The 23,166-nt window shown below is 32.6% G+C and overlaps 3 protein-coding genes across 3 annotated transcripts; all 3 read right to left on the bottom strand.

Moving 5' to 3' along the window:
• Positions 1 to 9: 9 nt before the first annotated feature.
• LOC102611641 (transcription factor MYB118-like) lies at positions 10 to 3,102 on the bottom strand. Its single transcript, XM_006470415.2, has 3 exons — positions 2,437 to 3,102; positions 2,149 to 2,275; positions 10 to 825 (listed from the first exon to the last, which is right to left on the bottom strand). Exons 1-3 carry the CDS (start codon positions 3,063 to 3,065, stop codon positions 196 to 198), a joined length of 1,386 nt encoding a protein of 461 aa, XP_006470478.2. The 5' UTR covers positions 3,066 to 3,102; the 3' UTR covers positions 10 to 195.
• A 5,581-nt stretch (positions 3,103 to 8,683) lies between these two features.
• On the bottom strand, positions 8,684 to 10,407 carry LOC127900382 (zingipain-1-like). The gene is made up of 2 exons (XM_052435265.1): positions 9,691 to 10,407; positions 8,684 to 9,549 (listed from the first exon to the last, which is right to left on the bottom strand). The coding sequence occupies exons 1-2, from the start codon at positions 10,145 to 10,147 to the stop codon at positions 8,966 to 8,968; spliced, it is 1,041 nt and encodes a 346-aa protein (XP_052291225.1). The 5' UTR covers positions 10,148 to 10,407; the 3' UTR covers positions 8,684 to 8,965.
• Positions 10,408 to 20,717: 10,310 nt separating this feature from the next.
• Positions 20,718 to 22,450, bottom strand: LOC127900380 (zingipain-1-like). Its single transcript, XM_052435263.1, has 2 exons — positions 21,725 to 22,450; positions 20,718 to 21,583 (listed from the first exon to the last, which is right to left on the bottom strand). The coding sequence occupies exons 1-2, from the start codon at positions 22,179 to 22,181 to the stop codon at positions 21,000 to 21,002; spliced, it is 1,041 nt and encodes a 346-aa protein (XP_052291223.1). The 5' UTR covers positions 22,182 to 22,450; the 3' UTR covers positions 20,718 to 20,999.
• Between the last annotated feature and the right edge of the window lie 716 nt (positions 22,451 to 23,166).

The following is a 23,166-nucleotide window of genomic DNA, read 5'->3' as shown; positions in this document are numbered from 1 at the left end:
CATTACAAATCACGGACAACTCGAAAAGCATAACAAACAAACAGAAAAGTCACAAACTAACCCTAACAGTCACGAGAAAAATGACATGAGACCCACTACTTACATCCTCATTTCCTCGACAAATTAATTAACCAATTCAGCATGCATGCAACGGCAAAAGCAAAGCAATACCCAAGTTAATTAATTAGTTTAATTTTAAAGACCTTTATAGGCCATCTCCATCAACTCCATCTCCCTCTTCACCTCCTCCGGCATGTAATTACTATCTATTTCCAACGCCAACTCAAACTCAAAGTTGCTTTCAACGGTGGAACCAGCAGAAGGCATTTCATCGAGCACTGATGATCCAAAGTTGTAGCCACCGCCATTTTCATAAGAGAGACGACCTATAGCTGCTTCAATGTGATGACCGTAGACCGGGACCTGCGGCCATTGATCAACTAATGACGAGGCGAAATTTGAGGTGATTCCCAATTGAGATTGCGAAGAAGTAGGCATCATCATCATATTATTATCAGCATTAACCACTGCAGCATCAAAGTTGGCAGAATTATCTTGATCCGGCGCCGCGTTAATCCCCTTGTTGCTCTTGTTGTTCTTTCTTGCAGTTACATTCTTGATGTAGTTCTGCAAGAGAGTACTTCTTGCAGCTGTTTCCTTGTGTTTTCTTTTTGATTGTTGCCTTCTCTTTGTCGCATTCCAGTGGTTCTTGATTGTGTTCTCAGTTCTGCCTATCAGCCGGCGGGCAATCTCTGCCCATCTGTTTCCAACTTCTTTGTGAGCCTGAATAAGTATCATGTCTTCTTCTTCGCTCCATGCTTCTTTCTGCAAAATACAACAAGCAAAATGATATATGTGTAATTTCAACATGCTACGGTTTTGCCTCCGATATGATGCATGAAAACTTATTAGTTTATAATGATGTATGTGTAACCTAATTCTCATCTTAATTATTTAATACATGGTCAGAACGGAGAAATTTCCTAACTAACATATCCATCTCGCTAGTTATAGCATTGACATTAATCGTTGAAAGGGAAAAAGGATAAGTATCAAAGTTGTTTTTTTTCCAAATGAATTTGTAGCCTGTATTACATGTACTGTTGGAGAGGCAATATAAAAGAAAACTAATCAGCATATATATCTTTCTTTTTTGATCTGATTAATTGGATCCCAAATTATGTCCCCAAGCAAAAGAGAAAAAAGAATACATTTTCTTTTTTTTAATCTGAATACATTCTACTTAAGAACAAGAAAGAAAGATCAACAATTAACTTTTAGTTCTAGAACTTGGGGCCGGGCATGGTTCCCTATATATAAAAACTATCATAACTTAAATTTTGATTTGAATAAAATAAATTTTAAACTCCTTTCATTATCAGAGAATTTTCATCTATGTCTCTATCATCATTTACCACGTCGACCTATTATGTTTCAAGAAACCCTGCTTCGACTTAACATTTCTTGTCATGCATATCTATATATAATATAAACTACTACAACATAAAAATTTCATTTACAATAAGATTTAACTTCTGTATGTAAAATTTTGAGTCTTCGCCCTTTTCATAACACTAACGACGTTTGTTTCAAAAACCTTTGGTCCAACTGAAAACTTGTCGCCATGCATGTCTAATGTGTTGTCAAGCAAATAATGACAAATGAATATCAATGCACAAAAAAGTATTCGTTTACTTATAAAACGCGTTAAAAAAAAATCACGACAAAATATCAGACGTCATAATTTCTATATACTTGATAATGTGTGACGTAAAGGAAATTATTCCTCATAATTATTTTCAATAAATTAATAAATTAAACACATAAAACTAAACATATATGTACACACACACACACACACTAGTTGAATGTATAAATACATATATATGGAAGTATGATGATGTAACGATGCTAAACATTCTTATTGAGTAAAACAATTGTGCAAATATGGTGTATTTCGACATGCACATATGTAAACACATACATATTTTTTAAAAACAAGTTTAAACTTTATGTATATATACTATGTAGATATGATATGTACATCTACACGGTTCACCAATGGATAGTATGTATATGTATAAATGATTTACATGTATATATAAGTATATAATTAATTTTTAATATTGATGGAGATAAAAAAAATACCTTAATATCAGGCTTCAGATGATTGTACCATCGCTCCCTACATTGCTTTCCCACTCTGCCAGTCATTGCCTTAGCAATTACAGACCATTTCTTCGTCCCATGTTGCGCTACTAGCCGGATCAACATTCTGCAAAGAGAGATTTGTGATACCAATTCTTAATAACCCCAATAAACGTACCAAACAAAAAAAACCCTAAGGAGAAAAAAATGGAAGGAAGTATAAATAAAATTTTTGGATTATTTTGTGAAAAAAGACCAAAATGAAATTAAATTTAGTTCTTCTCTTACCTATCCTCTTGAGGAGTCCACTGCCCTTTGATTATGTTGTTCTTCTTTGGAAGTTTCCTTTCTCTTTTCACAGGTATCCTTTTGTTCCTCTTTTGATCTTGATTATATGCATTTTCTCCAGTTACACATGAGACCTCATCGGGCAATTTTGCACTCGATGATTCATAATCTTGAAAATTCATTAGAATCGGCTGAAAATTTGGAGTTTCCGGCTTGGGGTGAGCTGAAAAATTCTGTGAATAATCCCAAAATCCTCTTCTTTCCGGGCCATGCAAAACCTCGTTTTTACTATTCAGTACCAACGGAGTGGCGGTATATGCACTCTCAGTACCTAAAAACCCATTTGAATAGCCCTTAAGAGGATCGAAACTCATTGTTGAGATCCCGAGAGGGGGGCTTTTTGAGGATCCTTCGATGGTAAATCGATTAAGATGGTGAGGATTTGAAAAAGTGGACTCACTAATAAGACCATAATCATGGTTATTACGATGGCTGTGAAAAAATATACCTTTAGAAGATGGATTTTCTAGAGAAGAGAACCCATTTCCTAGGTCTGATCTGAAGAGATTATCAGAAAATAGGCTTGATATGAAAGGATTATCATCTCGAAAACTTGAATCGAGCTCCATTGCAGTAGAGAGAGTAAAGAGAAAAAATAAAATAAAATAAAAATTAAGCTCTCAAGAAAGGAAGGGTGGTTAAATGTTAAATAGAGTGATGGGGCTAAATTTCTGTGGGCTCTTTAATAGTGAAATGAGCTAAAAGTGAGTGTATACTTGTCAGCAATTTAGCCCTTCGATGACTTGCCAAGCCAACGGTTAATATTTCTAGTTGATTGTGACTGTTAATCTCCTACGTAAGCCATAGGGTTTGTATTTGCCAGGGGCAAAATTGTCAAGTTAATATCAGGTCGTTAAAATGCATTGTGTTTCAGGAAGCTGTGAACTGAAATTAAAATCGCATGGAATACATGAAGCCCTCTTTGTTACCTTATAAGCCGTAATTTAATGATTATTTGGATTTTATGTGCAAATTATTATATAAATCAGGAGCGTTTGGTGGGCACCGGATGCGTAGAAGAAGATCATACAGTCCAGATACGACTGAAGGGGCACTATTAGTGGGACAAAACAAAGAGAATTTAGGTTACAACAACGTTGTCTTAATTTTAATGATTTAGTAGCGTTTGTTGTGTTATTACTTTATCACCCTTCCTCAATTGTTTGTATGCTTTGTGTGTGAACAAAATTTCAGGGTCTCGTGTTTTATTAATTATTGGTAAATGCTATTTTCTTAACCATAATTGAGAGTCAATGCAATAATGAAAATTGCCCAGCTTCAGGCTCAGTCACATAACATTAGTAAGGAAAAATCAAACAAATTCTTCGAAAAAATCTAGTGAAATTTAATTATTTTTGGTAAATTTTTAAGTGTTCTTGAGAGCTTGAGCTCTTTCATCAAGCCAATTTAAGCTAAAAATTTATATTTTCTACTAATACTTTTTTTTTTACTGTAAATTAAAGGGTGATTAAGTAACTTCAGGACCAAGTTTCCAACCACATTTTTTTGTCGTTTTTGATAGTGCGAGGAGGTCTGAAACTTGGGAAGCTTGTTTGAAGCCAAGACTGTGGAGGAAGCATGTGTCCATAATTTTGAACCAAAGCGACTTTTTGTAACTGAATTATTAATGTTTTTTTCCTTATTTGTTTTAAATAAATGACACTCTTAAATTCTAATTAATTTTTTGCTAAAACCTTTTGTTAAATCTGGAAATTTTACAGTTACGTTCATGGTCATAGTCATAAATTTGAATCAATCCAAATTATCACTACACTCTTGCAACTTGGACTCCCTGAAAGAGAAAATAGAGAATAAACAAACCTCATTAAATTTTTACTGAGGTTTAGAAAAACAATTAATATTAGGTTTTAATGTGTTTTTACACATTCATGACATTAAAGACTTACTATATATTCGTTAAAAATTCAAAAATAACATTAATATTATTTATTTATCTTGACCAAGGACAAGGTTTGTAAATTCTAATTGAACTACAACTAAATCCAGCTTTATGTATGCTTAAAGATGTGGAAATCAAGTAGATTTTCTTTTGATAGATATATACAAAAACAATGAAATTTGAGGCCATCTCTCTCTCTCTCTCTTTTCATTTCCGCAATTTATATTTATTATTTATATTAGGTTATAACCCACCGAGATTTTATTACTTATATACTCAACATAGCAAAAAATTTAAATTTAAATAGAAGTTATGGGTACTAAAAGCTTAGTATGTGATGAAAATATTATAGCATTCTTTAGATTAATTGTAAATTCTTAAACAAAATTGAATTTATAATATAAATACAACTGTAATGGCTGTAACTACAGGTGGAAGTGGCATGTGGAAATTTTCTCTATTTAGGGGTAAAATCCTATCCATCTTTTGTCTTATATATATATTCGTAACATTATTGGAAAATAAGGTAACTTCTTGGATGGGTATTGCATGCAAATGCAAAATCGTGTGGCCCTTTTTTGATTTCTAACATAAAAGTTAATTAAATTAAAAATTTTGTTAATAGACAAAGATGATGATTTTGTGGGGGTGGTTGGTTAAGGTTGAGAATCTACAGCAACTAAAATGAGTGCATGAAATCCATTTGTCCCTCTAAAATTCTTTGATTACAGTTGTGTGTTTTCAGTGCATGAACACCATTTGGACTTTGCTCAACTCCAATTGGAGCCACATAATAAGGTTAACATTTTTCTTATTGCACGCCTAGCTGGATGGAAATGACTTTCATTTTCTTTCTATTTTATCAATAATTTTATACCGATTTTAGAAAACTAATGACTTCAAAGAAGATAACCATAACCAACTAAATGATAAAGATTGCAATAAGTCAATAAATGAAAAGTTTAGGAAAAAGATAGAAAGAAATAATTATGGACTTCAAAGTAGTATATGAAATTTTGTAGGAAAGAAAGTTATTAGTATTAAAAATTTTAATGAATAAACATTCTCTTAAGAATCATGCATGGTTATAATTTAGGATGGATTGTGGAAGGTAGTTGGTTTAATTGTAAATTTTTTTAAAATGGTATAACAGATATAACTTCAAATATCAAATTTACATTAGAATTAAGAAATATTAATATTTGTTTTATATTCATGAAGTACCTTAAAAAATAGTGTTTCTCTCTCTCTCTCTCTCTCTCTCTCTAACACACCCTTGTTCAAGCAAAAAAAATATATTTATATGGATATATATCTACTTAAATGATACATAATAGTATGTATGTATATATATGTATTTGTGTGCATAGGTACGCATATACACAGAGAATATTTTTTTTATGTCAGTCATACCACATTAGCGTGATGAGTTGGCATGCCCAATTTACATATTTTATCAAAAAAAATAGCAGTGAGTTCCATAGTGGGATTAACAGTGTCACATAATAGTATGCACATACACGGTGAATATATTTTTATATATATATATCTGCATCAACAATACATAATATATTTATTGGAAAACTAGGTAATTTCTTGGATGGGTATTGCATGCAAAAGCAAAATAGTGGGGCCCTTTTTTGATTTCTAACTAAAAGTTAATTAAATTAAAGGGAAAATGACTAATACACCTCCAACCTTTAGACAAAGGAACAAAACCCCCTAACGTTTTCAAAAAGACATTTACACCCCCATTCACTAACAGAAACAATTATTTTTAACGAAAATAGTAATTTTAATATATAATTACCGTTATTCCCTTCTAGTACATAAAAAAACAATTGTTAATTGTCCAATTTGTCCATATATTGTTAATAAAATTATAAATATACCATCATTTCTTAATTCCTCTATTTAAATTTTTATCAAATTCTCTCTTCAAGCTAAATAATATTTGGTTTATATTCGTGAAGCACCTTAAAAAATAGGTTTTTTTTTTCTCTCTCTCTAACATAGCCCTTGTTTAAGCCGAAAATCTATTTATAAGGATATATATATATATATATATATATATAATAGGTATTTGTGTGCATAGGTATGCATATACACAGACAATCAATTTTTTTTGCCAGTCATACCACTTTGCCGTGTTGAGTTGGCATGCCCAATTTACATATTCTGTAAAAAAATATATCAGTGAGTCCCATAGTGAGATTACCGGTGTCACATAATAGTATGCACATACACAGAGAATATATTTATATGTATGTATATCTACGTCAACGATACATAATAGTGTGTGTATGTATGTGTGTCTATACACACACACACAAAATTTTTTTTTTTTTAGCCCATAATACTACTTGAGTGTGTTCAGTTTGTATGCCTGAATGATAGAGCAATAGGTCTCATGCCTGAATGAAGACCATTTGGACTTTCCTCAACTCCAATTGGAGCCACATAATAAGGTTAACATTTTTCTTATTGCACTCCTAGCTAGATGGAAATGGCTTTCATTTGCTTTCTATTTTATCAATAATTTTATACCGATTTTAGAAAACTAATGACTTCAAAGAGGATAACCATAACCAACTAAATGATAAAGATTGCAATAAGCCAATAAATGAAAAGTTTGGGAAAAAGACAGAAAGAAATAATCATGGACTTCAAAGTAGTATATGAAATTTTGAAGGAAAAAAAGTTATTAGTATTAAAAATTTTAATGAGTAAACATTCTCTTAAGAATCATGCATGGTTATAGTTTAGAATGGATTATGGATGGTAGTTGGTTTAATTGTAAATTTGTTTAAAGTGGTACAAGAGATATAATTTCAAATCTCAAATTTACAGCATAATTAAGAAATATTAATATTTGGTTGATATTCGTGAAGTACCTTAAAAAATAGGGTTCTCTCTCTCTCTAACATAGCCCTTGTTCTAGCCGAAAATCTATTTATATGGATATATATATCCTTCAATGATACATAATCATATGTATGTTTATATACGTATTTGTGTGCACAGGTATGCATATACACAGAGAATCTATTTTTTATGCCAGTCATACCACTTTGGCGCGTTGAGTTGGCATGCCCAATTTACATATTCTGTCAAAAAATATAGCAGTGAGTCCCATAGTGAGATTGCCGGTGTCACATAATAGTATGCACATACACAGAGAACATATTTATATGTATACGTATCTACGTAAACGATACAAAATAGTATGTGTCTGTATGTGTGTCTACACACACACACACACACACACATAATATTTTTTTTTTTGAGCTCATAATGCTACTTGAGTGTGTTCAGTTTGTATGCCTGAATGATAGAGTAATAGGTCTCATAGTGGGATCAGCGGTGTCACATAATCTAATAGGAGAAATTCTAGAATTTCTTATCTAATAGATATATGATTCACAAAATTTACCCTTAGTGGTCATAAAACTTTGGAATATGAATGAAATAAAATAATTTGCATGTTAATTTTATGTGTGTGAGATTTACAGTCACAAATAATAAAATAAAATAAACATTGACAATGGCATAAACATATAGTAATATTTACAGTCACAAATAATAAAATAAAATAAACATTGACAATGGCATAAACCTATAGTAATATAAAACCTCTCATTTTTTTTAAGTGAACCTCCGCAAAGAGAAGAAATATTTATTAACGGTACTTGTATAAACATTATCAAAACTGATGTAAAAAATCTACTCTAATGTCACAAGCTTTTATCGATTGAGTTGCAAAATATACATCAACCTAATTCGAGTGGTATGCGTAACTATGAATTTTCTCTTTGGTTCTAATAACTAAAATCTTTTATGGTTACCATGAAATTTAACTTAATTTGAGCCATTTGTATACTACAAAATTTCTCTTTTGATCTTGTAGCGAAACTCATTTCCATCATTATAACATTCACTAAATTGAGAGTGATGCATATGAGAAGAATAAATGCTCAGAAGAAAATGAAGTTGTTGCTCATCGAGGATATGCATATATGTTATTTTACTTCATTCATATTCTCAAAACAGTACTTAAGCTTCACGGTCAATACATGCCGTGAGGAGTGTGAATGTGTTTTAAAACACGAGCGGGTTCCAATTAATTTCTCCAAATTAACAATTGGAGCCGGCATTTTGCTCAATTTTCTCCAAAAATACTTTTGTTTAAAAGAAAACCTTTAAATTTACCAATAGGAATTTGATAAATAAGTAATATAATTAATTTATTGCTTAAATTGTAATAAAGTAATTGTGGCGAAGATCAAGATTATATTTAAACAAGAGATTTAACATTAATTATAGAAGACACCAAGTATACTGGCATTAATTCCATTACAAACATTAAGAAATATAGAAAATTAACCGCACAATAGATAAATATCAGCTTTCAGTGGCTAGCTAATACATCAGCGGGTTTGAAGTTGATGAAGATATCATCAATACTCCAAAACTATTTAAGACTCCAACAAGATTAAATTATTTCCAAATGTAGGATAGCACAACCTCATTGATACTGCTATGAAGAGGAGGCTAATAAAATTATAGAAGTCACATTGCAACTGGATAGGAAGCCTCAGTGGCAATGCCACAGAGACCTTCATCTCTGAGAATCCTTATGTAGCCGGACTCACCCCAAGTCTCCCCCCACGAATTCTTAATTAACCAGTAATTGGCTCCATCTTCTTCTTCAGCAGTTCCAAACCCAACAACAGCGACACCATGATCACAGTTATTCCCGCATTCTGCGTTAAGCACACCTCTTTCGTAAAAACGGAAGGCTTGTCCGCTCGCTTCAACACAGACTGATACTGGCTGCTTGGTTACGGCCTGGAGTAAGGCATGCTCATCACCTTTCGGTAAATCTTCATATTTACCGATTGTAGCAGCAGCAGCTTTCTCTTTCTGTTCGTCACAGGTTCCTTGCTCTTGCTGGTACGGATAGTCCGCTTCTGTGGCAAGGCCCTTGTTTTCTATAATATACTCAAAGGCTTTATCCATAAGACCCCCACTGCATCCATTGTTGTCTGTTGAGCAGTCTACCAACTGCTGCTCCGAAAGTTCAATCAGTTTCCCACCAGTAATCTGAGTGATCCCTTCCACCGCCGCCACAGCTGAAAATGCCCAACAGGATCCTGCAAAATAATATTGCATGTTACGTTAGACGACGAATAATAATATTATATAATATTCTAGGTTAATTTGTTGTACATGATGTGACAGCTACAAACAATCTGCAGCATCACTTCATCAATATATATATAATAATTAATTACCACAATTGCCTTGGTTCTTTATATGAGTGACAGCTCCTTTCTTCCTCCAGTCGATGCTAGTCGGAACATCAGTCACGTTTTGGTACTTGAAGGTGGATGGCCGTGATGACTGGCGGCTTAGGCTTGGTACTGGCCTGTTGTATCCTGTATATGAAGCACGAAACTCCTCGTTAGTTAAGTCTGAAAATTCATTGGTGCCCAACTTGTACGTCCGATTCCCCTCCTTGTTGGCTTTCTCAATGTATTCAAGGTTTTGCTTGAATATCTTAAGACGCATTGCCTTCTCTAGCTCGTCCTTGTAAGTGCGTCCATGCTGAGCCATCCACTGTTCGTGTTTCGCAACGATGGACGGTTCATGCATCGACCGGCCGGACACCACTTGTGATGCACAAGTGATCACCAAACTGATGATCACAAACATGGGAATGATAAAGCTTTTCTCAAATTTTAAAACCATGGTTGCTGTTTTTTTTTCCCTCCCTTTTTTGGTATATTACTAATTTGTTAGTAATTTTCGAATACTCGAGGCACACATTGTTGCTCTATATATAGTACTGGCTAGCATATATATGGATCACATTTGGTGTCCCTAATGCATCCAAGACGTATGCATTGCGTTGGTCGATCGTTCGTGCCCCATACTTCACGACTTTCAATCAAATTAGCTAATTAGCATCAGTTAATCACCGTGATTATTGCTACTTTACTAGCTAGGAGATTGCCGCTTCGCGACGCCATGGCCTTATGGCGCTATCTATGACACCTCGTTCATCAGCCATGTTACAAAAGAGTTATGAGCTTAAGTCATGCCGCGTCGTGGAAACTTGTGTATTACTTGATTCGATAGTTTCATTCGTTCACATTTGGACGGAGGGCCCATGTCTCACAAAAGCCACAATACTAATAAGGTCAGCATGAAGGAATGCTTAATTCCAAGATGCATCAAGAGTATTATAGCATAATATACAATTCGAATTAATGAAGGCATAATTGCAAGAAAATACAATAAAAATCATAAATATGTTATGGCTTATAAAAATGGAAAACCAATCTCCATATTATTACATTTGTGAGTATGTGTGTTTTTCCTTTATTTGTTTTTCAAATTGAGCATTATAGCCCACAACTTAGAGGAGTACAAATTGAGTTTTCTTTATTTCCGCTTCCCCGCGCACCTTGAGTAAATAAGAATGGAAAAGGATAAGAGGATCATGCGATTGACGTGAGAGATTTGGGGATGGTTATATTTCCATGAGTGAACTCGAGGCCAATATGAAGTAAATGGATACAAGTTAAACCATGAAACTAAAGACAATTCCGAATTAGCTTTGTCTACAAACAAGGAAAGCTGTAACTAATTTAACCATACGAATCTGATGGAGAGCTTGAACTTTGCTCGGAACGAATGCCGGTGGCATTCTAATAACTAAGTTACTCTAAGAACTCAAAAGGATTACAAAATAAAATATATGTTTAACTGTTGGAGTGGGGGCAACAGTAGAACTATACATAGATACAAAAAAAGAGTCATTAATCACTTAAGAGCCCCTTGTTTCGTCACCATATTCCTTGGGTGTGCTCCTATTCAACATTTTCGTTATATATATATATATATATATATAGTCTTTATCTAATAAGGGATCTTTTAAGTTGTTGAAATAAAGGACAAACTAAAATACAAACAAAACACTTACTGCAGTGCGGTGTATTTTGTTCTGTACTATATTGAAGTTTGTATTTTTATTGTCTTTTAACTTATTTCTAACTTTAATAATTTAATAAATCCTTCAGTCTATGTGTGTGTATTTTAATAATTTTTTTTTGTTATCTGATTTTTTCCAATTGTGCTTCTGCAAATCATGAAAAGGATGCTGAGCTCATACACTCAATAGTGCACATCAGCGAATATCATTAAATTGGTTTATTTTTCTTTTATATAATTTCTTTTTTTAATTAACGTAAAACATAAATAAAACATTGATAAATAACTATCCGATAAGTTAATAATCTTGATAAATAATTAAATCATCAAGTTCCAAATTGAGCCAGTGTAGCAAATAAATAGCTTTGTTAAATGCGTAAGACAATAGCGACTTTTTGAATCCTTTAGGACCCATTGAAAATATAAACTCATAATTAATCTCATACAAAAATTAATAATGAATAAATTATATAACTCATAAAATTAAGGAACTTTTTTTTTTTACAATTTCTATTATTTGAATTCAACTCTTTGAAAAATATGCATCTAAAGTTTTTCTTTTGCTTTTGTAGCTTCTCTTCGTTCCTAACTGAGCGCATGTCGTCATTAATTATTTTGTAGAGCATGCACTACATTTAGTATATCTTTTTCTATCAATAAAGATTTTCTTTTTTCTTTGTACTTCTTTCAAATGAGAACCCATGAAGCCCAAAAATATGAAAATTATTATGATATGAGACTAGAAATTATAAAATAATCAAGTGAAACTTGAGAATACTTTTGTATTCATATTTTTCAAAAGTAAATACTTACACAATAGTGGTATGTGTATGATTACACAAACTAAGGAAAGGCAAAAAAGAAATATTGTATAATTACAAGTTGCTTAACAAAGCTACACTATTATAAGTGGGAGCCATTTGAGAAGATATCATTGACTTAAGGAAGCACGATTTATGTTCTTTTACAAGTAAATATGTACATATATCTATAAAATTCTTCAAACAAAAAATCTCTTTCTAAATTAATAAATATTCATTTATTGGTAAATTATTAACATCACTAAACTAATATTTTTCCTTAATCCCAACAATATTATTTGATAGAAAATTTACTGTAGATGATATAATGTATTTAAAATCTATCCAAGACTCGATCAAACAGTAAAATCTATGTAAAATAAGATAAAAAAAATATTATTCTTTTCCGTCAGGTATTCTATGATTTTCATAAGAACTAAGAATATTAAGTTTTGTGATAGTTAAAAAACAACTAGTCATATCCCATCACCTTGGAAGGTCTAATTGAACAATTGTTAATGACTAGAACAATAATGTAGCAGTTCAATCCATATGTCACTATTGGGACCAAATATCAATACTTCCTTTAAAATTACATAAATAAAAAGAAATTACAAAAGTACCTCAAAATTAATTCCAGCTGAAGCAGCTGATCTCTTGATATTCGTGGCATAATTTCTGAAGCAGTTGTTTGTAAAGTCGGTCCTGAAATCACTAGCTCCACAAGTTGCTTGGGTATGTGTGTGTGCCTATATATACATACATACATACATACATACATACATACATACATATATATATTAATAAAAAATTAGAAGGAAGAAATTGGCAATTTGTATGATTGTATTTTTGAAAAACTAAGAATAAAGGGATCTATATAAAACTTGCCAGGGATTAGTCTCCAACACAATTAAATTAGACCATGCTTAGTATTGAGATTAGGCAGTTTTAATTTAAATGCCACAGTACTAAAATCTTTGGTAAATACTAGCTAATATAACTGGTTAAGTTGATTTAATCCATTACTTATAATACTAGTCCTATATGATAAAAAAGATATAACATCTTAATTTATTATTTTTGTCAAATTAAGTTATTATTTAAAAATCTTATTTATTACATACTATTAAGCTTTATTTTAAAGTCATAATTTTTTGCTACAATAGCTACACTTCCTCAATATTGAACAGGACCTTAGTCATCTCTATAGCTATTATATTTTAATAAATTTTAAATAGAGCTATCTATGTAAAATTTTGCAGGATCAACCTTGACCGTAATTGTAGACCTTTGATATTCGGACTTCCAACCTTGGCCGTTAGATATAAGCAACAACTGTCTGATATCAATTGCCGCCAACAATAAACAAGATCAAATTAGCTCTCCTTATAAATTTTTCTTCAATAAACCATGAGGCAATCGCTCTCATTATACATTTGCTTCATAAATCATAAGCTAACTGTGTCTTGCAAAATCTTCAAAAAAAATTGCAACTACCAAGTTGGAATACTGCTTATCGTATTTACTCTTAAATTTCATCTAATTTTTTCAGTCATAGACTTACTCTCCGTGCAGGATCAATTTTTCCTCCTCTATCTAAAAATTGACGTTGAAATGGCAAGTACTTGAAAATTACAAAAACTATCAATTTTTTCCCTCTTAAACTAGCCGGATCAACATTCTGCAAAAAGAGATTTATGATACTAATTCTTAATAACTCCAATAAACGTACCAAAAAAAAAAACCCTAAGGAGAAAAAATAGAAGAAAGCATAAATAAAATTTTTGGATTAATTTGTGAAAAAAAGACCAAAATGAAATTTAATTTAGTTCTTCTCTTACCTATCCTCTTGAGGAGTCCACTGCCCTTTGATTATGTTGTTCTTCTTTGGAAGTTTCCTTTCTCTTTTCATAGGTATCCTTTTGTTCCTCTTTTGATCTTGATTATATGCATTTTCTCCAGTTACACATGAGACTTCATCGGACAATTTTGAACTCGATGATCCATAATCTTGAAAATTCATTAGTATCGGCAAAAAATTTGGAGTTTCCAGCTTGGGGTGAGCCGAAAAATTCTGTGAATAATCCCAAAATCCTCTTCTTTTCGGGCCATGCAAAACCTCATTTGTACTATTCGGTACCAACGGAGTGGCGGTATATGCACCCTTAGTACCTAAAAATCCATTTGAATAGCCCTCAAGAGGATTGAAACTCATTGTTGAGATCCCGAGAGGGGGACTTTTTGAGGATCCTTCGATGGTAAATCGATTAAGATGGTGAGGATTTGAAAAAGTGGACTCATTAATAAGACCATAATCATGGTTATTATGATAGTTGTGAAACAATATACCTTTAGAAGATGGATTTTCTAGACGAGAACCCATTTCCTAGGTCTGATTTGAAGAGATTATCAGAAAATATGCTTGATATGAAAGGATAATCATCTCGAAAACTTAAATCAAGCTCCATGCAGTAGAGAGAGTAAAGAAAAAAATAAAACAAAATAAAAAAATAAAAATTAAGCTCTCAAGAAAGGAAGGGTGGTTAAATGTTAAATAGAGAGATGGGGCTAAATTTATTCGGCTATTGATATCATCACCCGTAATTGCTGGCCTAAAATGCTCACCTCTCTCGGATTCACTACCGAAGAAGGAAATATACTAAGAGGCTACTGTGATGCATCTTCTGCTCCTTCTCTAGGTGGCCTCGCGGTGATATATCAGCCTCAGGTTTCCAAGGCTTTGGCTTAGACAAGGTGCATTTATGGCACTTCTATTTCCGTGGTGTTAATTTAACAAATGCAAGTTTAAATAATTAAAAAAGACTTTTGGGTTTTAGCTTTGCTTTATTTTTTTCATGTTTTTTTTTTGAAGTCTTGCCTCTTAATCGAATAGAATAAATCGTTAAAAGTAGAATAAGAAAAAAGGAATAATACTAAATTCTTTTTTCAAAGCCGCGCAAAGCGCGGTTCTATTTCCTAGTTATTATATAAATCAGGACCGTTTGGTGGGCACCGGATGCTTTGAAGAAGATCATACAGTCCAGATACGACTGAAGGGGCACTATTAGTGGGACAAAGCAAAGAGAATTAAGGCTACAACAACGTTGTCTTAATTTTAATGATTTATTAGCGTTTGTTGTTATTACTTTATCACCCTTCTTCAATTGTTTGTATGCTTTGTGTGTGAACAAAATTTCAGGGTCTCGTGTTTTATTAATTATTGGTAAATGCTATTTTCTTAACCATAATTGAGAGTCAATGTAATAATGAAAATTGCCCAACTTCAGCTCAGTCACATAACATTAGTAATGAAAAATCAAACAAATTCTTCGAAAAAAACCTAGTGAAATTTAATTATTATTGGTAATTTTTTAAGGATTCTTGAGAGCTTGAGCTCTTTCATCATGCCAATTTAAGCTAAAAATTTATATTTTCTGCTTATAATTTTTTTTTTACTGTAAATTAAAAGGGTGATTAAGTAACTTCAGGACCAAGTTTCCAACCACAATTTTAGTCGTTTTTGATAGGGCGAGGAGGTTTGAAACTTGGGAAGCTGGTTCGAAGCCAAGACTGTGGAGGAAGCATGTGTCCAAAATTTTGAACCAAAGCGACTTTTTGTAATTAAATTATTAATGTTTTTTTCCTTAGTTGTTTTAAATAAATGACACTATTAAATTCTAATTAATTTTTTGCTAAAACCTTTTGTTAAATCTGGAAATTTTACAGTTACGTTCATGGTCATAGTCATAAATTTGAATCAATCCAAATTATCACTACAGTCTTGCAACTTGGACTCCCTGAAAGAGAAAATAGAGGATAAACAAACCTCATTGAATTTTTAGTGAGGTTTAGAAAAACAATTAATATTACGTTTTAATGTGTTTTTACACACTCATGACATTAAAGACTTACTATATATTCGTTAAAAATTCAAAAATAACACTAATAGTATTTATTTATCTTGACCGAGGACAAGGTTTGTAAATTCTAATTGAACTACAACTAAATCCAGCTTTATGTATGCTTAAAGATGTGGAAATAAAGTAGATTTTCTTTTGATAGATATATACAAAAACAATGAAATTTGAGGCCATCTCTCTCTCCCTCTCTCTTTTCATTTCCGCAATTTATATATATTATTTATATTAGGTTATAACCCACCGAGATTTTATTACTTATATACTCAACATAACAAAAAAATTAAAATTTTAATAGAAGTTATGGGTGCTAAAGGCTTAGTATGTAATGAAAATATTATAGCATTCTTTAGATTAATTGTAATTTCTTTAAAAAAAAATTATAATAGAAATAATACCAATGGGTCCCGAAGGAGCTCAGGTACTGCAGGGGCTGGCGGTTTAATTCGAAATAGCAACGGGGAGTGGGTGACAGGATTCAGCATTAATATTGGTGTATGCTCGGTGACAAAGGCCGAGTTATGGGGAATTTATCAGGGACTGTTGCTGGCTTGGGAGGTTGGCATTCGTAACATTCTCATAGAAGCTGATAGTGAGTGTGCAATTCAAATGGTTGCCAAGGGTTGTAACACTGTTAATGCTTGTTATCCTCTGATTCGTAGTACAAAGGGGCTGATGGATCGTAATTGGCGAGTAGCTCTGCACCATGTTTATAGAGAATCAAATAATGCGGCAGATTTTGTGGCTTCTCATGCCCTCAAGCTTCCTCTGGGAGTTCACATATTTGTGTCCCCCCCCCCCCCCCTCCCGAGGTCTCTACTTGGCTTTTGTATGATGGCTTGGGGATCTCGATCCCTCGCCGAGTGATTGCTTAGCCTTGTTTAGGCTACTTATTGTACCAAAAAACAAAAGATGTGGAAATCAGGTAAATTTTCTTCTGATAGATATATACAGAAACAATGAAATTTGAGGCCATCTCTCTCTCTCTCTCTCACTCTCTTCATTTCCGCAATTTATATATGTTATTATATTCGGTTATAACCCACCAAGATTTTATTACTTATATACTCAATTACTATGTAATAACAAAAAATTTAAATTTAAATATAAGTTATGGGTACTAAAGGCTTAGTATGTGATGAAAATATTATAGCAGTCTTTAGATTAATTTTAAATTCTTTAAAAAAATTGAATTTATAATATAAAGAAGACTGTAAAGGTTGTAACTACAAGTGAAAATGGAATATGGAAATTTTCTCTTTCTAGGGGTAAAATCTTGTCCATCTTTTGTCTTTTATATATGTGTGTGTGTGTGTGTGTGTTTATTGGAAAACTATGTAATTTCTTGGATGGGTATTGCATGCAAATGCAAAATGGTGGGGCCCTTTTTTGATTTCTAACTAAAAGTTAATTAAATTAAAGGGAAAATGACTAACACACCCCCAACCTTTAGACAAATAAACAAAAACCTCCTAATATTTCGAAAAAAATATTTACACTCTCATTCACTAACGGAAACAGTTACTTTTAATGGAAATAGTAATTTTAATATATAATTACCGTTATACCCTTCTAGCACAGAAAAAAATAATTGTTAATTGTCTAATTTGTCCATATATTTTTAATAAAATTATAAATATACCCTCATTGCTCAATTCCTCTATTTAAATTTTTATCAAATTCTCTCTTCGAGCCAAATAAATTTAATCCATTACTCAAGAATAAAATTAGTTATTAATGCCATAAGAATAATAATTCTCTACATGTCAATCATTTAAACTTGTATAATCAACAAATTATACAAATGCAAATGAGTTATTTATGTATATATATCTGCATCAACAATACATAATATATTTATTGGAAAACTAGGTAATTTCTTGGATGGGTATTGCATGCAAATGCAAAAATGGTGGGGCCCTTTTTTGATTTCTAACTAAAAGTTAATTAAATTAAAGGGAAAATGACTAATACACCTCCAATCTTTAGACAAAGGAATAAAAATCCCCTAACCTTTTCAAAAAGACATTTACACCCCCATTCACTAACAGAAACAATTATTTTTAACGAAAATAGTAATTTTAATATACAATTACCACTATACCCTTCTAGCACATAAAAAAATAATTGTTAATTGTCCAATTTGTCCATATTGTTAATAAAATTATAAATATACCAACATTTCTTAATTCCTCTATTTAAATTTTTATCAAATTCTCTCTTCAAGCCAAATAATATTTGGTTTATATTCATAAAGTACTTTGAAAAAATAGGTTTTTTTTTTCTCTCTCTCTAACATAGCCCTTGTTTAAGCGGAAAATCTATTTATAAGGATATATATATATATATGTATGTATGTATATCCTTCAATGATACATAATAGTACGTATGTATATATACGTATTTGTGTGCATAGGTATGCATATACACAGAGAATCTATTTTTTATGCCAGTCATACCACTTTGGCGTGTTGAGTTGGCATGCCCAATTTACATATTCTGTCAAAAAATATAGCAGTGAGCCCCATAATGAGATTACCGGTGTCACATAATAGTATGCACATACACAGAGAATATATTTATATGTATATATATCTACGTCAACAATACATAATAGTATGTGTATGTATGTGTGTCTATACACACACACACAAAAAAAATTTTTTTTTAGCCCATAATACTACTTGAGTGTGTTCAGTTTGTATGCCTGAATGATAGAGCAATAGGTCTCATGCCTGAATGAAGACCATTTGGACTTTCCTCAACTCCAATTGGAGCCACATAATAAGGTTAACATTTTTCTTATTGCACGCCTAGCTAGATGGAAATGGCTTTCATTTGCTTTCTATTTTATCAATAATTTTATACCGATTTTAGAAAACTAATGACTTCAAAGAGGATAACCATAACCAACTAAATGATAAAGATTGCAATAAGCCAATAAATGAAAAGTTTGGGAAAAAGACAGAAAGAAATAATCATGGACTTCAAAGTAGTATATGAAATTTTGAAGGAAAAAAAGTTATTAGTATTAAAAATTTTAATGAGTAAACATTCTCTTAAGAATCATGCATGGTTATAGTTTAGAATGGATTATGGATGGTAGTTGGTTTAATTGTAAATTTGTTTAAAGTGGTACAAGAGATATAATTTCAAATCTCAAATTTACAGCATAATTAAGAAATATTAATATTTGGTTGATATTCGTGAAGTACCTTAAAAAATAGGGTTCTCTCTCTCTCTAACATAGCCCTTGTTCTAGCCGAAAATCTATTTATATGGATATATATATCCTTCAATGATACATAATCATATGTATATTTATATACGTATTTGTGTGCACAGGTATGCATATACACAGAGAATCTATTTTTTATGCCAGTCATACCACTTTGGCGCGTTGAGTTGGCATGCCCAATTTACATATTCTGTCAAAAAATATAGCAGTGAGTCCCATAGTGAGATTGCCGGTGTCACATAATAGTATGCACATACACAGAGAACATATTTATATGTATACGTATCTACGTAAACGATACAAAATAGTATGTGTCTGTATGTGTGTCTACACACACACACACACACACACATAATATTTTTTTTTTTGAGCTCATAATGCTACTTGAGTGTGTTCAGTTTGTATGCCTGAATGATAGAGTAATAGGTCTCATAGTGGGATCAGCGGTGTCACATAATCTAATAGGAGAAATTCTAGAATTTCTTATCTAATAGATATATGATTCACAAAATTTACCCTTAGTGGTCATAAAACTTTGGAATATGAATGAAATAAAATAATTTGCATGTTAATTTTATGTGTGTGAGATTTACAGTCACAAATAATAAAATAAAATAAACATTGACAATGGCATAAACATATAGTAATATTTACAGTCACAAATAATAAAATAAAATAAACATTGACAATGGCATAAACCTATAGTAATATAAAACCTCTCATTTTTTTTAAGTGAACCTCCGCAAAGAGAAGAAATATTTATTAACGGTACTTGTATAAACATTATCAAAACTGATGTAAAAAATCTACTCTAATGTCACAAGCTTTTATCGATTGAGTTGCAAAATATACATCAACCTAATTCGAGTGGTATGCGTAACTATGAATTTTCTCTTTGGTTCTAATAACTAAAATCTTTTATGGTTACCATGAAATTTAACTTAATTTGAGCCATTTGTATACTACAAAATTTCTCTTTTGATCTTGTAGCGAAACTCATTTCCATCATTATAACATTCACTAAATTGAGAGTGATGCATATGAGAAGAATAAATGCTCAGAAGAAAATGAAGTTGTTGCTCATCGAGGATATGCATATATGTTATTTTACTTCATTCATATTCTCAAAACAGTACTTAAGCTTCACGGTCAATACATGCCGTGAGGAGTGTGAATGTGTTTTAAAACACGAGCGGGTTCCAATTAATTTCTCCAAATTAACAATTGGAGCCGGCATTTTGCTCAATTTTCTCCAAAAATACTTTTGTTTAAAAGAAAACCTTTAAATTTACCAATAGGAATTTGATAAATAAGTAATATAATTAATTTATTGCTTAAATTGTAATAAAGTAATTGTGGCGAAGATCAAGATTATATTTAAACAAGAGATTTAACATTAATTATAGAAGACACCAAGTATACTGGCATTAATTCCATTACAAACATTAAGAAATATAGAAAATTAACCGCACAATAGATAAATATCAGCTTTCAGTGGCTAGCTAATACATCAGCGGGTTTGAAGTTGATGAAGATATCATCAATACTCCAAAACTATTTAAGACTCCAACAAGATTAAATTATTTCCAAATGTAGGATAGCACAACCTCATTGATACTGCTATGAAGAGGAGGCTAATAAAATTATAGAAGTCACATTGCAACTGGATAGGAAGCCTCAGTGGCAATGCCACAGAGACCTTCATCTCTGAGAATCCTTATGTAGCCGGACTCACCCCAAGTCTCCCCCCACGAATTCTTAATTAACCAGTAATTGGCTCCATCTTCTTCTTCAGCAGTTCCAAACCCAACAACAGCGACACCATGATCACAGTTATTCCCGCATTCTGCGTTAAGCACACCTCTTTCGTAAAAACGGAAGGCTTGTCCGCTCGCTTCAACACAGACTGATACTGGCTGCTTGGTTACGGCCTGGAGTAAGGCATGCTCATCACCTTTCGGTAAATCTTCATATTTACCGATTGTAGCAGCAGCAGCTTTCTCTTTCTGTTCGTCACAGGTTCCTTGCTCTTGCTGGTACGGATAGTCCGCTTCTGTGGCAAGGCCCTTGTTTTCTATAATATACTCAAAGGCTTTATCCATAAGACCCCCACTGCATCCATTGTTGTCTGTTGAGCAGTCTACCAACTGCTGCTCCGAAAGTTCAATCAGTTTCCCACCAGTAATCTGAGTGATCCCTTCCACCGCCGCCACAGCTGAAAATGCCCAACAGGATCCTGCAAAATAATATTGCATGTTACGTTAGACGACGAATAATAATATTATATAATATTCTAGGTTAATTTGTTGTACATGATGTGACAGCTACAAACAATCTGCAGCATCACTTCATCAATATATATATAATAATTAATTACCACAATTGCCTTGGTTCTTTATATGAGTGACAGCTCCTTTCTTCCTCCAGTCGATGCTAGTCGGAACATCAGTCACGTTTTGGTACTTGAAGGTGGATGGCCGTGATGACTGGCGGCTTAGGCTTGGTACTGGCCTGTTGTATCCTGTATATGAAGCACGAAACTCCTCGTTAGTTAAGTCTGAAAATTCATTGGTGCCCAACTTGTACGTCCGATTCCCCTCCTTGTTGGCTTTCTCAATGTATTCAAGGTTTTGCTTGAATATCTTAAGACGCATTGCCTTCTCTAGCTCGTCCTTGTAAGTGCGTCCATGCTGAGCCATCCACTGTTCGTGTTTCGCAACGATGGACGGTTCATGCATCGACCGGCCGGACACCACTTGTGATGCACAAGTGATCACCAAACTGATGATCACAAACATGGGAATGATAAAGCTTTTCTCAAATTTTAAAACCATGGTTGCTGTTTTTTTTTCCCTCCCTTTTTTGGTATATTACTAATTTGTTAGTAATTTGCGAATACTCGAGGCACACATTGTTGCTCTATATATAGTACTGGCTAGCATATATATGGATCACATTTGGTGTCCCTAATGCATCCAAGACGTATGCATTGCGTTGGTCGATCGTTCGTGCCCCATACTTCACGACTTTCAATCAAATTAGCTAATTAGCATCAGTTAATCACCGTGATTATTGCTACTTTACTAGCTAGGAGATTGCCGCTTCGCGACGCCATGGCCTTATGGCGCTATCTATGACACCTCGTTCATCAGCCATGTTACAAAAGAGTTATGAGCTTAAGTCATGCCGCGTCGTGGAAACTTGTGTATTACTTGATTCGATAGTTTCATTCGTTCACATTTGGACGGAGGGCCCATGTCTCACAAAAGCCACAATACTAATAAGGTCAGCATGAAGGAATGCTTAATTCCAAGATGCATCAAGAGTATTATAGCATAATATACAATTCGAATTAATGAAGGCATAATTGCAAGAAAATACAATAAAAATCATAAATATGTTATGGCTTATAAAAATGGAAAACCAATCTCCATATTATTACATTTGTGAGTATGTGTGTTTTTCCTTTATTTGTTTTTCAAATTGAGCATTATAGCCCACAACTTAGAGGAGTACAAATTGAGTTTTCTTTATTTCCGCTTCCCCGCGCACCTTGAGTAAATAAGAATGGAAAAGGATAAGAGGATCATGCGATTGACGTGAGAGATTTGGGGATGGTTATATTTCCATGAGTGAACTCGAGGCCAATATGAAGTAAATGGATACAAGTTAAACCATGAAACTAAAGACAATTCCGAATTAGCTTTGTCTACAAACAAGGAAAGCTGTAACTAATTTAACCATACGAATCTGATGGAGAGCTTGAACTTTGCTCGGAACGAATGCCGGTGGCATTCTAATAACTAAGTTACTCTAAGA

Source organism: Citrus sinensis, chromosome 2, assembly GCF_022201045.2.
Source record: "Citrus sinensis cultivar Valencia sweet orange chromosome 2, DVS_A1.0, whole genome shotgun sequence".
In the NCBI taxonomy this organism is placed as follows: Eukaryota; Viridiplantae; Streptophyta; class Magnoliopsida; order Sapindales; family Rutaceae; genus Citrus; species Citrus sinensis.
Note: the sequence above shows the minus strand (reverse complement) of the source record. Positions and strands in the feature narration are given on the sequence as shown.

Bases quoted from the DNA above. Each gene is read 5' to 3' on its own strand.
- LOC102611641 (XM_006470415.2), bottom strand. From the start codon at position 3,065: ATGGAGCTCGATTCAAGTTTTCGAGATGATAATCCTTTCATATCAAGC. The intron at 2,276-2,436 runs GTAAGAGAAGAA...CTCTCTTTGCAG, and splicing joins TGGACTCCTCAAGAGGATAG to AATGTTGATCCGGCTAGTAG. The intron at 826-2,148 runs GTATTTTTTTTA...TGTATTTTGCAG, and splicing joins ATCTGAAGCCTGATATTAAG to AAAGAAGCATGGAGCGAAGA.
- LOC127900382 (XM_052435265.1), bottom strand. From the start codon at position 10,147: ATGGTTTTAAAATTTGAGAAAAGCTTTATCATTCCCATGTTTGTGATC. The intron at 9,550-9,690 runs GTAATTAATTAT...ATTATTTTGCAG, and splicing joins AAAGAACCAAGGCAATTGTG to GATCCTGTTGGGCATTTTCA.
- LOC127900380 (XM_052435263.1), bottom strand. From the start codon at position 22,181: ATGGTTTTAAAATTTGAGAAAAGCTTTATCATTCCCATGTTTGTGATC. The intron at 21,584-21,724 runs GTAATTAATTAT...ATTATTTTGCAG, and splicing joins AAAGAACCAAGGCAATTGTG to GATCCTGTTGGGCATTTTCA.